A 15,013-nucleotide genomic window follows, 5' to 3' on the forward strand; every position below is an offset into this window, starting at 1 on the left:
TGACTTGACGAAGGTTGTCTTAATAAGGAGTTTGTTAGTTGTCAGGATCTGAAGCGTAGTCCTAATCCTGCACCTCTGCAAAAATATTGGGGTTTTTTTGCCATTAAATATTTTCATTCTCTGAACTGTACTCTCCTGTCCTCTGTAGGTGGGGATTTACTATATTCTCGGATAAGCAGCAGTGGTAAGTAAGCGAGTATTACTCCTTCCCTTGTCCCTGCATGTTGTTATGTTGAAACTGTCAGCGTTAATCTACACTGAGGCACTTGTACTACGCCCCTTCAGCACCTGCTTTCATCAGGTGCTTTTACCTGAGGAAGGAGGAAGCCTCCGAAAGCTTGTAGATTTCAAATAAAATCGTTGGACTATAACTTGGTGTTGTAAAATTGTTTACAATTGTCAACCCCAGTCCATCACCGGCATCTCCACATCATGCTTTCATCAGACCAGTGCTTTCATACTTCATTAACCTCAGATTCATGTATCAAGAGGTTAGTTCAAGCAGCTCTACATTCAGATTGAACCTGATGAAAGAATTTTGTACTACAATAATGCAAATAAGCACCAAGTAATCTCTTCACGGTCTGGCTTCTGTCTTGCCTCAAAGTGACCATACCATAAATAAAATGATTTATGTAAACAAAGCAATACATACATTTAACAATGTTAAAGTAGGGAGTCAGCGAGCACAGGGGTGATGGGTGAACGGGACTGAGCGAGGCCAGTGTGGTGCAAGTGGACGGGATTGGTGTGAGTGGTGTGTGTTTGTGCTGTGGGATGTGGGGTCAAGCCTCACTCTTCGCACACACCTTCCCTCAGGCAGGCTCGCTAAAGTCTTTTAAGGGAATTGGAAAAAGAACCCAGAGACGACATGAAGAAAAAGAAATTTATGCACCGAGTGGTTATGATCTGGAATGCACTGCCTGAAAGGGTGGTGGAAGCAGGTTCAGTAATAACTTTCAAAAGGGGAATTGGATAAATACTTGAAGGGAGAAGATTTGCAGGGCTATGGGGAAAGAGCAGGGAGTGCAACTAATTAGATAGCTCTTTCAAAGAGCCGGGACAGGCACGATGGGCCGAATGGCCTCCTTCTGTGCTATATCATTTTACGATTCTATGAACGCACCAGTTGAGATTCGTGGCATTATAAGTTCTATTATAAGGTGAAACATTCATTAGATGCAGGAATTGGTGTTCTTGACATGGCAGCCTTGTGCCATTTTCCATTCCTGATTTATTGTGAGGAGTCTGAGGGATCATTCAGATTTAGAATTTCGCCGGGTTTTCCAGAAGAACAGCAGAGGCCTTGCCTGCCAACTGGAACGCTGTGGGTTTGAGATGGAGTGCGGCCTGCTACTCAGAGCAGACTACATCTGTCTGCTGAGTTTGACCAATCAGCCCGGGGTACAGAACGGATCACTGTGTGAAAGCGAGACGAGCGGGAGGGAATCTGCGTGGTGCAGCGCAGGTGACGAGCTGTAGCCTGAACTCGGGGCTCTGCCAGCGCTGCTGTGAAATGGGGAAGGTGGCAGGTCCTGTCATTTTCCGTGATTCCCGGTGGGAAAGTGCCTGGCTTCCGATTAGTGCTATAGAATTATAACATTTTACAGCACAATACAGAAAGAGGCTGTTCGATCCATTATAGAATCATACAGCACAGGAGGAGGCCATTCGGCCCATCGTGCCTGTGCTGGCTGTTTGAACGAACTATCCAATTAGACCCACCCCCTTTAAAATTGTACCATTTCGTTTATATTGTCTCTCCTCATTCTTCCTTCCAAAATGCATCACTTCACACTTTTCTGCATAAACTTTCATTTGCCATGTGTCTGCCCATTTCGCCAGCCTGTCTACGTCCTCCTGAAGTTTGCTGCTATCGTCCTCACTGTTTTCTACATTTCCAAGCTTTGTGTCATCTGCAAACTTTGAAATTATACCCTCAATACCCAAGTCCAGGTCATTAATATATATCAAAGAGAGCAGTGGTCCTAATACTGACCGCTGGGGAACACCACTGTACACTTCCCTCCAGTCTGAAAAACAACTGTTCACCACTACTCTCTGCTTTCTGTCTCTTAGCTGTAAAAAAAGAAAAGAAAGATTTGCCTTTAAGTAGTTGCTTTCACGACTTCAGGATGTCCCAAAGTGCTTCACAGTCAATGAAGCATTTTGAAAGTGTAGTCACTAAAGTTGGGAAACACAGCGGCCAATTTGCATACATCAAGGAAATATTTGCGGGGCAATGGGGAAAGAGCGGGGCTTGGGACTAGTTGGATAGCTCATTCAAAGAGCCGGCGTGGGCATGATGGGCCGAATGGCCTCCTTCTGTGCTGACAGACTCTATGACAACCCCACGCTGTTGCTTTACTGAATTATTGTGAGCTTTGCAGATGCTCTAGGGCCATCTGGTGGTAGTTTGTGAACACTGCAGTACAATTCATGCCATGAACCCTGTGTATCATAGAATCATAGACATTTACGGCACAGGAGGAGGCCGTTCGGCCCATCGTGTCTGTGCCAGCCAAGAAAGAGCTATCCAGCCTAATCCCACTTTCCAGCACTTGGTCCGTAGCCTTGGAGGTTATGGCACTTCGAGTGCATATCCAAGTACTTTTTAAATGTGATGAGGGTTTCTGCCTCTACCACCCTTTCAGGCAGTGAGTTCCAGACCCCCACCACCCTCTGGATGAAAAAAATTCTGTCCAGTGCCTATTAGTGCTGACAGTTTGTGGCTATTCTGTGCCATTGTCTTACGTGATGAATAGTTTTTAAAATGTTCAGCACTGAGAAACCACTTATCAAGATAAGAAATATTTTGAGACTACAGGCACAGTAAATTCTACCACAGTTCTAGACCTGTACAAATTGCTTATCTAGAGCTGGTGACATTTCCAACCCTGATAGTCTGTTGGTCAGTCTGTCTGTCTATGTGGCTTTGATGGTTTGTAGCTGTTCTGTTGCAGGTTTCTGTGCTGTTCAGGACAGTCAGAGATGTGGGATTGGACAGCCAGCATCCTCAGGGCTCAGGTAAATAAATGAAATGGTCCTTTAAATCATCGCATCATTCTGTCTTAAACTCTTTATGTTTCCAATTAGTGTATGTTCTAAAAAAGATTATATCTCCTGATAGGTATTCACTTGGAAGGGTAGTGCCATCATTTCAGTGCTTATTGGGTCCAATTTTATACCCGACAAATTCATTAACACATCTGTTCATAGCACTGAGGTTTAAAACTAAGATTATTGCAGATGCAGTATTGGGAATGGGGAAGGAACTCCAGTAAAAACAGTTGAAGGTGAGTCAACTGGCTCCTTCAAAAAGAAACTGAATAAATGGTTGGGGTTTTAAGTTTTAAGGATAGGTACAGACTAATAGGATCAGATACGCCACAGACCACGATGGTTCCTGTGATGTTAGAACATGGGAGAGGGAAGGACCGTGCAGATAGATGAATATTCTGGAGTTTTCTTGGTAACATTTGGGGATCAGAGAATTCTTGTGTCGAACTTTCCCTCAGAAGATGAAATGGATAGTGTTGCGTTCATGACCGGGTGGATTATACTTGTGATGTGGAAGGAGTGAGCCTGATGGGACGAACAGTCTTTTTTTCAATTTGTGCTTTCTTGTGTTCTTATATAGTCACCTGATATTGTCCATTTTGAATGTTTCTCGGAGAGAAATCACATCTTATAGAAGCAAATCCAGCTATCAGCACCTTTTGGGACCACCAAATGTAAAGGCCCAGAGCAGAGGCCTAGTGTATTATTTTTGTGAAACTCGTAATATTGTTCTGAGTAACAGATTCAAGTCTTACTTTCAGAACAGTTAAAGGAAAGTAAATGACTTGCATTTATATAGCACCTTTCATGACCTCAGGACGCCCCAAAGCACTTTACAGCCAGTGAAGTCCTTTTGAAGTGCAGTCACTGGTGTAATGTCGGGTTATCTTTCTTTCCCATCAGCACGATGACCTTCAGCCTACGATACTAAGGCGCCATTCTTCATCTGATGTATCCAAGCAGAAATTTGGGACCATGCCGCTCATTCCAATCCATGGTGACGAGAGCAACGCCATCATGTTATCAGCAAACCAAACACTGGTAAAACAAGATTGTTGACTGCGGCACCTTTCTGCTGCTTTTCTATTGCTCAATCACTAGGCTCGTGCAGTCGGCTTATGACCCGTGGGTCTCATGCAGCCGGCCACACCCATTGCGATAAACTCACTGGATTTCGAACTTGCCAATCTTACTCAATGCCTCAGGTTTACTTTGGTGTTGCCACCACTGTGTGAGACCTGTGTGTCAGGTGCCAATGGGACTCAGACAATATAAGAGCAGTTTCCAGTACTCTAACCTGTTTTCAGTGAACATTTAAATCCACTGGGGTATAAATTTGTCTCGGGCGGAAGAACAAAATGGCCGCTAGCGCATCGGTAATCAACAGAAAAGAAATTCATGGGGTGTAAAATGGGCTGCCAATACAATACCACCATTTTGTTCTGTCGAATTTATATCCCAATTTTTTTTCATCCACATTTATGATAGCTTTAGTAGATCAACACACTAGGCACTTGACCTGCTGACCTGATCTTACCAGTGTCAGGGCTGCCCTTCACTCCATTTGTTGAGCCTCAGTTGGGTGAGCTTTGTGCTTACAGCCAAGTCACCAGACTGAGTGGCAGGAGATAGCAAAATGTTCCATTTGGGAGAGAAGAGAGGGGAATAAAAGCCCCAAATAAGTCACCCTCATGATGGCGGATCATGGAGAAGGATTAAATAAAACGTTCTATTACTAAGCATGATGCTTTCCTAGTTGAGACAGTTCATGGTGGCTAGTGGCTTACAGCAGAAGAAAACCAGGAGGAACAGCTAACTGTAGAATGAAGAGAGCGTTAAATTTAGGCCAAAGTGTAAGAGTCAATTTCTGGGAGGGCCTCGCAGAATTTGCCTCATGGAGTAGAAGGATTTGAGCAGCTTGGACTGAGTCACATTTTGGGGAGATTGAGTTCAGTTTGGTGAGAGGCCATTCATTTACCCATGTGTTTACTCACACAGTAAATGGGAAGATTACGCAAAGAAGGAGGAAACCACTAAGATGCAGGCCATTCACTGGAGATCAGTGAGGAGTTCCCAGTGGATGCCCTGTGTTATGGTTGCTGTTTCAGTGTCTCCTAATATTGTTTCAATTTGTCGCTTTACTCAATATTTTACACTTGCCAGAACATTTATTGAATTCCACCTGTTTCATGTAAAATTCCATTGTTTTCTGAGAAGATGTTGGCGATCTGGTACCACTGATGTAGCATTCTGTTTTGGGCTCAGACCAGTGAAGGGGTTTCATTGCAAGCCTTTATAGATGTATAGATTGTACAGGAGTGAGCGGAACTTATGTACGTCTTACTGGAAAAATGTTCTAAAGTGCATATATGAAATTCAACAATTTTGAATTCTGATATGTAATTCATGATATCATCCCTTGCCACTGATTAACCCTGAAAGTCAAACATCTATAATTCAGAACCCCCCAAGGTATGTTGCTACTTTAGGGTCACAGGATAAAAACAGCTTCCCCTTTCTCATCTTGTTTTTCTGTAGTTGAAAACTTTTTATTCTTCGAGGGATTTCCTCCCTCAGTAACCTCCTGTTCCTATACTGTTGTCTTTGGATGGTACAATTCTCCTTCAACTTTAGTTGATCCAGTGTGAAGAGGCTTGATCCTGCCCTTATATCACCTGAGGGTTTGTCTTTGACTGAATGGTGAGCCAACTCTCCTGCTGGCACCCAGTGTCACCTGGCCTATAGTTATATCACAATTCTTACTTAGTGGTCATAGGTTTCCCACTCTTAATGGGCCTGTATCCCAGATGCTATAATTCAGTTTTAGTTTTGTAGATCCCAAGGTCTAGTATTTATCAACATTTGGTCCATATTGTCTAAACAAGTGTGCATTGGTGTTAGAATCATAGAATCTTACAGCACAGAAGGAGGCCATTTGGTCCACCGGGCCTGTGCTGGCTCTTAGAAAGAGCTATCCAATCAGTCCTACTCCCCTGCCCTTTCCCCATAGTCCTTCAGTTTTTTTTTCCTTTTCAAGTATTTATCCAATTCCTTTTTGAAAGTTACTATTGAATCTGCTTCCACCACCCTTTCAGGCAGTGCATTCCAGATCATAACAATTCGCTGCTTAAAAAAGATTTCTCCTCATCTTCCCCCTGGTTCTTTTGTCAATTATCTTCGATGGTAAATAGCGCCTGCCTTTATCATGTATTTCTCCTGGGTCAGGTTGATGGTACCAAAGACTTGTCACTCCTGAAGTTGGAAGATTCACGTTCTATGTTTTTTTTTAAATGGCCTCTGCAGTGAATATACTCTTTACCTCATGGCTGAAGTTAAAGAATTACATCGAATTATATCGAACTACGGCACAGAAACAGGCCATTCGGCCCAACTGGTCTATGCCGGCGTTTATGCTCCACACTCCACACTGATTTGAGATACATTGTGCAAATGGCTATACCTGTGCAGTCGTATTTGTGTTGTTTCATCTATCTATAATAAATTTGCTGTGTTTGTCACCCACTCCTTATTTGGGCATCATCATTCTGTGACACACAGTCACACCTGCAGCTGCACATTTCTACCACTAGAAAGTTAATATAATCAACTCCATCTTCCTGTTGGAAATGAGCTAAGAGGACAGGGAAATCCATTCAAAAAATGCGCAGAAGCAACATAGGAACAGGAGTAGGCCATTCAGCCCCTCAAGCCTGCTCCGCCATTCGATTAGATCATGGCTGATCTGTACCTCCACTCATTTTACCCGCCTTAGCTCCAGATCCCTTGATACCCTTACCTCAGTCTTGAAAGCTCCAATTGTCCCAGCATCCACAGCCTTTCTGGGCAGAGAATTCCAGACATCTACTACCCTTTGTGTGAACAAAGTGCTTCATGATTTCCCTGCCAAATGGCCCGGCGCTAATTTTAAGATTATGGAACCACCCACAGGAGAATTTCCCCCATCCTGTTTATTGCACTGTGCTGACTTGATCCTGTCTCTTCCCTAAGAAACAAATAGAAAATGGTGTGAAGTAATTTGTTTTACTTACCAGTTAATAATGCAAAGTGTAATTCTTATGTTCAGACCATCTGAGTGTTGAAGGTAACTGTCCCGTTGAGTTTCTGTGCATCCTTGTGCTTTTTGCTCTGCTTATTGTCTTTGTGCCCATTTCCTTCCAGCGACGTCTACATGCTCGGAGAACGCTCTCAATGTTCTTTGTAAGTACATCTGTGCTACTGTCTGACAGCAAAATGGCCGCAAAGCTTGATTGTTATTCTCACGTGGGAAAATTGTGCATGATGACATTAGTTAATGCATCCATATACTAATATCATGTAGCGTGGTTTCACCCCATTGAATTTTGTCTCTTTATGTCCTTTATCTGCCAGCAAACCAGTGTTCATTATTAGTTCTTGTGCTTCAATTTTTGGTTGTGGTTCAGTTTTTTTTTGATGTTGGAAATTTCTCTACGGTTGGGCTTTTGAGAATTAGACCAGCAATATAATGCCCACCTTTTATATGCAACGATGGAGTAACAGTGGACGGGAAGCCACCCAAAACTGTGGCATGTTTTGCAGCCATTTTGAATTTTTTTCTGTCACATGTCTTCAGAAGGCCTCTTGCGCCCACAGGAAGTGCTAACAGCAGGAACTTCCTGTTCTCAGCTCCAACATCTCCCTAGCAGAGTGTACTTGGCAACAACACGTTTACATTGAACACACAGTCCAACTGTGGATGATTTCCAACCTCAACTTATTGTTCATTTGGTCATAAATAAATTTCACCTCATACTTCTGTCCCTACCATTCACCTTTGGGAGGAACACCATCATCTAAGAGCCTGCATCCCAGCAAATATGTTTCCCTCTCTCTTGTAAATATGTCTGGACTCAGTCTATGCATGTTCTTTTTCTTAAGAAACACTTAGGTTAAACGTAAGGAAAGTAGGTGGTGCAGCATGATAGGACATTATCATTTCACTGTTGGCTCCTGGGGTTAAATTCAGCCACACTGAAGATGTGAAGATATCCTGTGTCTGATGAAGAACTGGGATACAGAGTGTGTCATGACACTCTTATTGCCCCAGGTTTGGCCATTAGTTTTTTCAAATCGAGGTTAAACTCCCTCTATTTCTCCTCCTTGCTCCATGCTCCAGTCAAGATGATGAGTGGCCATATTATGAGGGAGATTTTAACATTTTTTGAAAAAGCTCACTCTAGCCAACCAATTGTTGAGATAGTTATCCAGCTGGGCAGCCTCAGTCTCTTTCTTTTAGACTGTTTGCTTGAATTGGCCGAGTTGGCCCATTAGAGAAGTATCACAGGCAGTGGTTGCTCGACACAGACCTTCTAAACATTTTATTTTACAATCTTTAAAAGAAATCTTTTAATCACAGTGGCCCTGAAATTCCTGGTGCTGAGGAGTGAAATGGAGCAGCAAACTGGCAGTGGAGGAGCGGGGGTTGGGGGGTGGGGCACGGGGAGGCACGGAACTCGGGTTTGGCAGGGGTACGGCCTCACAAAAGGGCTGGGCATATTATAGTATTCAAATCAAGGGACTATGGCAAGTAATGTTTCTCCCTCATTTACACTCTCCAGGAATTTAAGGGCCGGTAAGTATAACTCCCTCCCTTACGTCTCTCCAGGAATTTCAGAGCCAGTAAGTATAACTCCCTCCCTTAGGTCTCTCCAGGAATTTCAGGGCTGGTAAGTATAACTCCCTCCCTTAGGTCTCGCCATGAATTTCAGGACAGGTAAGTATAACAGTAAATGCAGTGGACAGACTGGTAGCAAATCGAGCTGTGATCCCAGAGAGGATTTTGTGGGTCGGGGACGCTTTATCTCCCAATATTCATTGTGCGCATGGATGGCTAAGAATTTGTCAAGTCTGTTCTGTAACAAAGTTCTAATCACTTTGCACCTTGCATGATCTTGTACATTGCATGCCTGCATGTGGTAAATTAAATTGATGAAGAAAAGGCAACTGAACCTTTACTGAATGGGATAATATCCTGAGCCAATGCTTAGCTTGTGCTGTCTTTCTAACTTCACTGCTTTGCTTCCTTTCAGCCAATGAAGATGCAACATGACCTGTTTGAACAGCATCAGAAGGATGAGAACGTTAACAATGAGCCTGTATATGAGGAAGTGCAGGACGTCAATGTGATGTTGTCGATGAACCAAGAGATAACGCCAGTTGACCCCACGCCAGTCCTGGTGATGCAGATGAAGACAAACTCAGTCGCAAGCTCGCCAGTGCAGGAAAAGTTCCTGCAGGAACTGAGTTCAGCCATTCATAGAAAGAATGAGCCTCAACATGACATCACCAAGTTATAACACATGATGAGCGTTCTAGAAATTTACTGGAGAAATACTCGGTCTCACCTTTTCTTCCTGTCATGTGACGCTGACCAAATGTGAGCCTGTCCGAGCGGTAAATGTATTGGTGATGGCAACATAAACAACAACTTGCATTTATATAGTGCCTTTTAAGGTAGTAAAATGTCCCAAGGCGCTTCACTGGAAGCACCATAGTCATGGAGAGACAAACCCAAAATGCTGAATCTTCACAATAGCAGGAGAGGTAACAAAACCAAATGACAAAACGAAAGGGTCTGTACGAAACAATAAAAACGAATTAAAAATAGTGTTCTTAACGGCTGGTAAATGATCTTGGGGATCAGCTGATCATGTGAGCATCATTTGCCATGTTTATTGCGTCATCTAAACTCAGTTGTGTTGCGGTTTTGGCTGTGCTTTTAATGGCTTGCTCATGAGACAATAGTTCGGTTAAGTGGAAGGTATAAAATGATCTTTGCGATTTGTGTGACAGTCTTACTTGAGATGTCGTTTATCAGTGTCTGCCCAATACTATGCTGATATATGGGGAAGATGTGCCCAGTGTGCCATAGGTAATGATATTACAAACCTATTTAAAGCAACTGGCTTGCAATTTTTGTTACACATAGCGCACAGAGGAAATCTTCAGAGTTTCAGCAGGAGTCTGGAGGAACCCCTGTGGAATTTCACCCCGTTGTGTCTTTCATCCTTTTCTTAACTGTTTGTTTGGCTTTTAACCCGCAGCTGGGAAATGTTGATTTAAGGGGTCTTTTATTGGATCGTTTTAGTGCTTGACATAGTGTTCTTGAAGCTCATTTGATGCACATTTCATGGCCACCTACACTGGGCAGTTTAGTAGTTTCCAAACAGATTCCTACAGCACAGTTGCTTGACATCTGTGTATTTTGGGTTGCTAATAAAGTGTTTTCAGAAAAAAAACCTACCTGTATAAAACAAAGCGCACACCTTTTAATGCCCCACTTGTTTCAATCTCTAGAATCCTTAATTATCTCCATATTTTCCCTTTCGCCCCGCAGCAGCAAGATTGTCACAAATGATGCTGTCATCTGATATTTTTATAATTACCTGTTCCGTATAATGACACTCAGCTGCCTCACTGCATCAAAGTTGTGTAATCGCTCAACAATAGTGCAGTGATGCTTTTCTTGAGAAAAGGCCCTAAATGCTCTGCACCCCAAACTGAGACGAACCCCTCTACCAGCTGCTGAGCACGTGATAGTTCAGTTCCCAATACGTCTGTCATTTTCGGCCCCTTCAAGTGAGAATACCAAGTTTTATTTTAATTTGGACGCCTAGGTGGAAAAACAACGCTGATAGTGCAAAACACCATGAAGGTTGAAACAGTAGCAGAGAAAGCAAGATAAGTCAAGACGTTGTGGTTCAATGAAGCTGAGCTTGGGTTTTAAAAACCTACAGATAGTAAGAATATGGGAAGATAGGGAAATGAGGAGTTCTATGGTTTTGAAATACTGGGAAAGAATGAGATAGAGTAGGATGTTGTGCAACGAGTCTTGATTTAAACAGAGACTACAGGAAGCATGTGTATGGACTGTACATTTGTAGCTGTGAAAGATAATGCTAAATCTTGCTGTAAGCATCTAACACTACATGGACCTCATAATTAGACGGTTGGAATTGTTTTTAGCTATAGTGTTTCTATTTTCACTATTATTGACTAGTTTTATTGATGAGTGTATCAGCATTTGCCTCTCTGTCACATATGCGGAAAACATGGTCCTTCCCAACTCTAGTCTTAGTTGTTTGAGGGGGAACAGGAGAAGGATTACAATGTTAACCATGAGCCTGTTGTATGAGGAAGTGCAAGAGATCATTGCAATGCTTTCAAGAAACTCATGCCAATTATGGTGACACACATCAACAGATCTCACTTGTCACCTCACCAGTTTGTTTAAAAAAAATCTCCTGCAGGAACTGAGTACAGCCATTCAGCAAAAGACTGAGCCCCAATAAGACTTTGGCAAATTATAATTCCACTTCTGGTTTGCCACAGATGAAAGTTGCTTCTTCCATCAGCTTTATAAAGCGTCTAGCTTTGAAATAGAACTTTAACCAACAGGACCTGCAACATTAATCGAACTTTTACCTAAAGCAAGCATCAAATCCCAATGGACTGCATATGTTCTAGTCATTATTTATACTTTGTTCCATACTCTCAATCTAAAAACCATGAGACCAGGGATACATATAACATTTTCATTTTCCTGGTTTCAAGCTACTTTCAAATACTGTGAATATGTAATAAACATCCCACGGAGAAACAGAGCATACAGGAATTGCGTAGCATCCATTACAAATGATTTGTTTTCTGTACTGTAGATCTCTCCTTAGATCCAGTCTGTTCAATCTGCACTTATTCCCATATTTATTATTATTTTTTAATTCTTTTGCCCATTTTAAACATGGAAGATTCTGTACGCACTGGCTTCTGATTGATGTGATCTTGTGGCTGCAGCAGTGGTTTAACTTGAGTGGGATCTTCTGCTGGAAGTCCTGACACGGGTATTGTCAAACAAAAGCTGTTTCTGTTATTGGTTTCATGCCATGATAGTGCCATGGGCTCCTGACAAGTGGGCACACGCAGCTGCAGGAAAGTTATTGGATTCACTAAGGCCAGCCATAGGTGGCAATTTCCTTGAGTTTCAGGCTCACTTTGGGAAAAGTTATGGCGGCAGAGTGGGAACAGCTCCGAGGAAATTCCTGGTCTAGGTTTTTTAACCAGGTCTTTCCAGTGATCGGTGTTAGGAAATCTGGCAACTTTTCTTTGGAGCTGCCATGGCTGCACGAGACATGTTGGGGGCCGGTGACACTGATGTGGTGCAAAATCCAAGAGGAACATTAGGAACAGGAGTAGGCCATTCAGCCCCTCAGCCCTGTTCCGCCATTCAATTAGATCGTGGCTGATCTCCAACTCAACTCCATTTTCCCACCTTTGCTCCATATCCCTTGATATATCCCTCCCTAACCCTTGCCGAACAAACATTTATGTATCTCAGTCTTGAAAGTGCCAATTGACCTAGCATCCACAGCCTTTTGGGAAGGAAAATCTAGATTTTTACTACCCATTGTGTGGCAAAATGCTTCCTGATTTCATTCCTCAATGGCCTAGCTCATACTCCGATCAGATCACCCCTCAATCTTCTATACTTAAGGGAATCAACACCAATATAAAAGCAGCTCAATTTACAAGTTGTACATTGTTAGTTGGCAGTCTCAACAAACTTCTCAGGAACATTAGACTGAGGCAAAATGAGTCCTGTTTCCATGGTATCTACAGCAAGAACGTTATTCAAAATTTTCTTCAATGCATTTCTCCAGTTTTCTTCCCTCCTCTCCTGAGGCAGTGACTCCTGCTGGGATACAGTTCCATGGGCGCTGGTAGCCCTCTGGATTCTCATTCAAGTGACTACTCGTGTGAGCCTACACAGTGAATAGCAACAGGCTATTTTTCCATGGTGGGGAGGGAGGTGTAACAGCCGAGCATAGCCCTGACGGTCACACACCTGCACTTTCAAGCAGAAGTTACAACAATCGGGACTGGCAACCCTGGCCTCATTGACCCTGAGGCCATTGGTGGTGCCTGTACCAAGGATTACAGTGTACTTCCTTTCTTGGCAAGGAAACCATCTGTCGTCTGCCTCCCCCACAATTGAGCATGAGGGGAAATATCAAGAAGGCAGTCTCGGCATTGATAAGCATGTCTGTGCACCTTTCTGAAGTGACGTTTAAAAAGTAGTTTGCTTCTCCCAAAGTTTAGGTGAAATGTCTCGAAGTGTGCAGGGCTATGGGGAAAAGGGCAGGGGAGAGGGACTTAATTGGATAATTCTTACAAAGAGCCGGCACAGACACGATGGACCGAATGGGCCTCCTGTGCTGTATGAGTCTATGATCTTGCGCCACCTGCTCGGTCTGGCAGGCAGCGTTCAGAATATCGTGGGTGAACTGCCTGTGACTTTTTTCATCCATAGGCATTAACGGATGGAAAATGCCAGGCAAATGCACCCGTGATTCTCCGATTCACTGCCAGCTGTATCCTCCGAGACCCCTTCCAATGGTGCAAGGCTTCGAAAAATTCCCCTCATCCTGCACCTGTAACTACTCCCTAGGTTTGCTCCCTTGTAGTGAAATGGTTAATGCGTTCTTTATATTTGTGAGTACCATTTTCCCACAAATACCAAATGGAACAAACCTGGTCCCTTTGTGGTAAAGCTTGAACATATTAAGAAGGGCGTAGGTGTAACTTTCATGTATATTTCCTGCTCACAGTCAGTTCACGCAACATCTACACCTGGGGTGACTGGTACACATGCGTACGGCTTAAATCACTCTCTAGAGTAGATATGTCAATTGGTGAAGTTCACTTGTGTATACTTAATGCAATCATATTACATTCATGTGTGTGCAAACAGGTTAGCATCTGTGTAAAAATAGTTTACACAAAATGTAACACATGTTAAATGAGTGTACACGAACTTTGCCAGTTGGAAATTTTCTACCCTTGTAAATGATGGATTATCGTGTTCAAGTGTGAGAACAAATATGTAAAAACATGCTATGTATGTTATATATATTGTCTTTTTATTATTTGTAAAGGCTATGCACAGTGTTTATGCAAACAAATATCATTTAGAATATAACTCCTCATAATTTTTTCAACTTTAAATGTAATGAAGGTGATTTTCCAGTAAAATAATTAGACATTTTCAACTCCAATGTATACTCCACGATTTTATTTTCTTGTAAATACTGTACAGTTACACTATTGTATTATAAAGTTGTTTTTTCAGCCTCACCAGTGAGTTTTGGCTGATTTATTTTTGCGCACTTACTAAAAGACCAGAAATGTTATCAAAGAAAATGTAAAGGCTGGTATGAACTTCTGCTGTTCAATAAATCAGTTCAATATGGAACAGAAAGAGCCTCAGAATGTACTATTATCTGTGATGTAGCATCAGAATATATTCACCCACACCCACTCCCCAAATTTTCCTCCTCCTATCCAGAAGGTGCTGATTTAGATGGGTGTATAGTTAGACGAATGCCAACTGCCCTCCGATACCAGGCCCAGGTGGCCATTCTGCAGTTGTAGACCGAGACAGTGAGTGTTTCTAGAATCTTCAACAACGAGGGGCCTTACAGCCCAAGCTCAATCATACCAATAGCAGTCAGGAGCAGGAGTCCTAGCTGACTTCCTCCCACCACCTCACCCCCGCCCCAGCCTTTTCTAGTCCAGGAGTGTCAAAGAAAGAAAGAAACAGAGAAAAACTTTGTCAAATATCTTTTACAAATGCACTTTCTGTTATTTATTCTCTTTCCCACCCTGTAAGATTCAGGCGGGTGCTAACAAGGAGGTGGACTATGCTTAGTTGTTTGGATCTCACGACCATTAACGTTTAATAGATTTAACATAAAAGAATCATTTACTAACCTGTATAATGCTTGATAAGGAAATGTTTAGTTTGCTCTCAGAAACAAATTGAAGAAATGTGTATGAGCTCCAGTTCTGGTGGTTTTGCGATACTTTGTGTGTATATATATATATATACATGTATAATAGTCACACACAAAGGAACCAC

General features: G+C 42.6%; 1 protein-coding gene across 4 annotated transcripts in view; it reads left to right on the forward strand.

Annotated features, from left to right (window-relative positions):
- arap3 (ArfGAP with RhoGAP domain, ankyrin repeat and PH domain 3) overlaps nucleotides 1-14,353 on the forward strand; it is a 201,361-nt gene extending 187,008 nt beyond the window's left edge. For 3 of the 4 annotated variants that reach the window (XM_067996050.1, XM_067996052.1, XM_067996051.1), the window contains exons 27-31: nucleotides 149-184; nucleotides 2,964-3,027; nucleotides 3,964-4,101; nucleotides 7,240-7,278; nucleotides 9,129-14,353. In XM_067996050.1, the coding sequence (XP_067852151.1) occupies nucleotides 149-184; nucleotides 2,964-3,027; nucleotides 3,964-4,101; nucleotides 7,240-7,278; nucleotides 9,129-9,395 (544 nt within the window). In that variant the 3' untranslated portion in view covers nucleotides 9,396-14,353. The remainder of the gene's footprint in view (nucleotides 1-148; nucleotides 185-2,963; nucleotides 3,028-3,963; nucleotides 4,102-7,239; nucleotides 7,279-9,128) is intronic. The other variant, XM_067996053.1, reaches the window with a different exon arrangement.
- The last annotated feature ends 660 nt before the right edge of the window (nucleotides 14,354-15,013 follow it).

The sequence above is a fragment of the Heptranchias perlo genome, chromosome 14, assembly GCF_035084215.1.
Source record: "Heptranchias perlo isolate sHepPer1 chromosome 14, sHepPer1.hap1, whole genome shotgun sequence".
Taxonomy (NCBI): Eukaryota; Metazoa; Chordata; class Chondrichthyes; order Hexanchiformes; family Hexanchidae; genus Heptranchias; species Heptranchias perlo.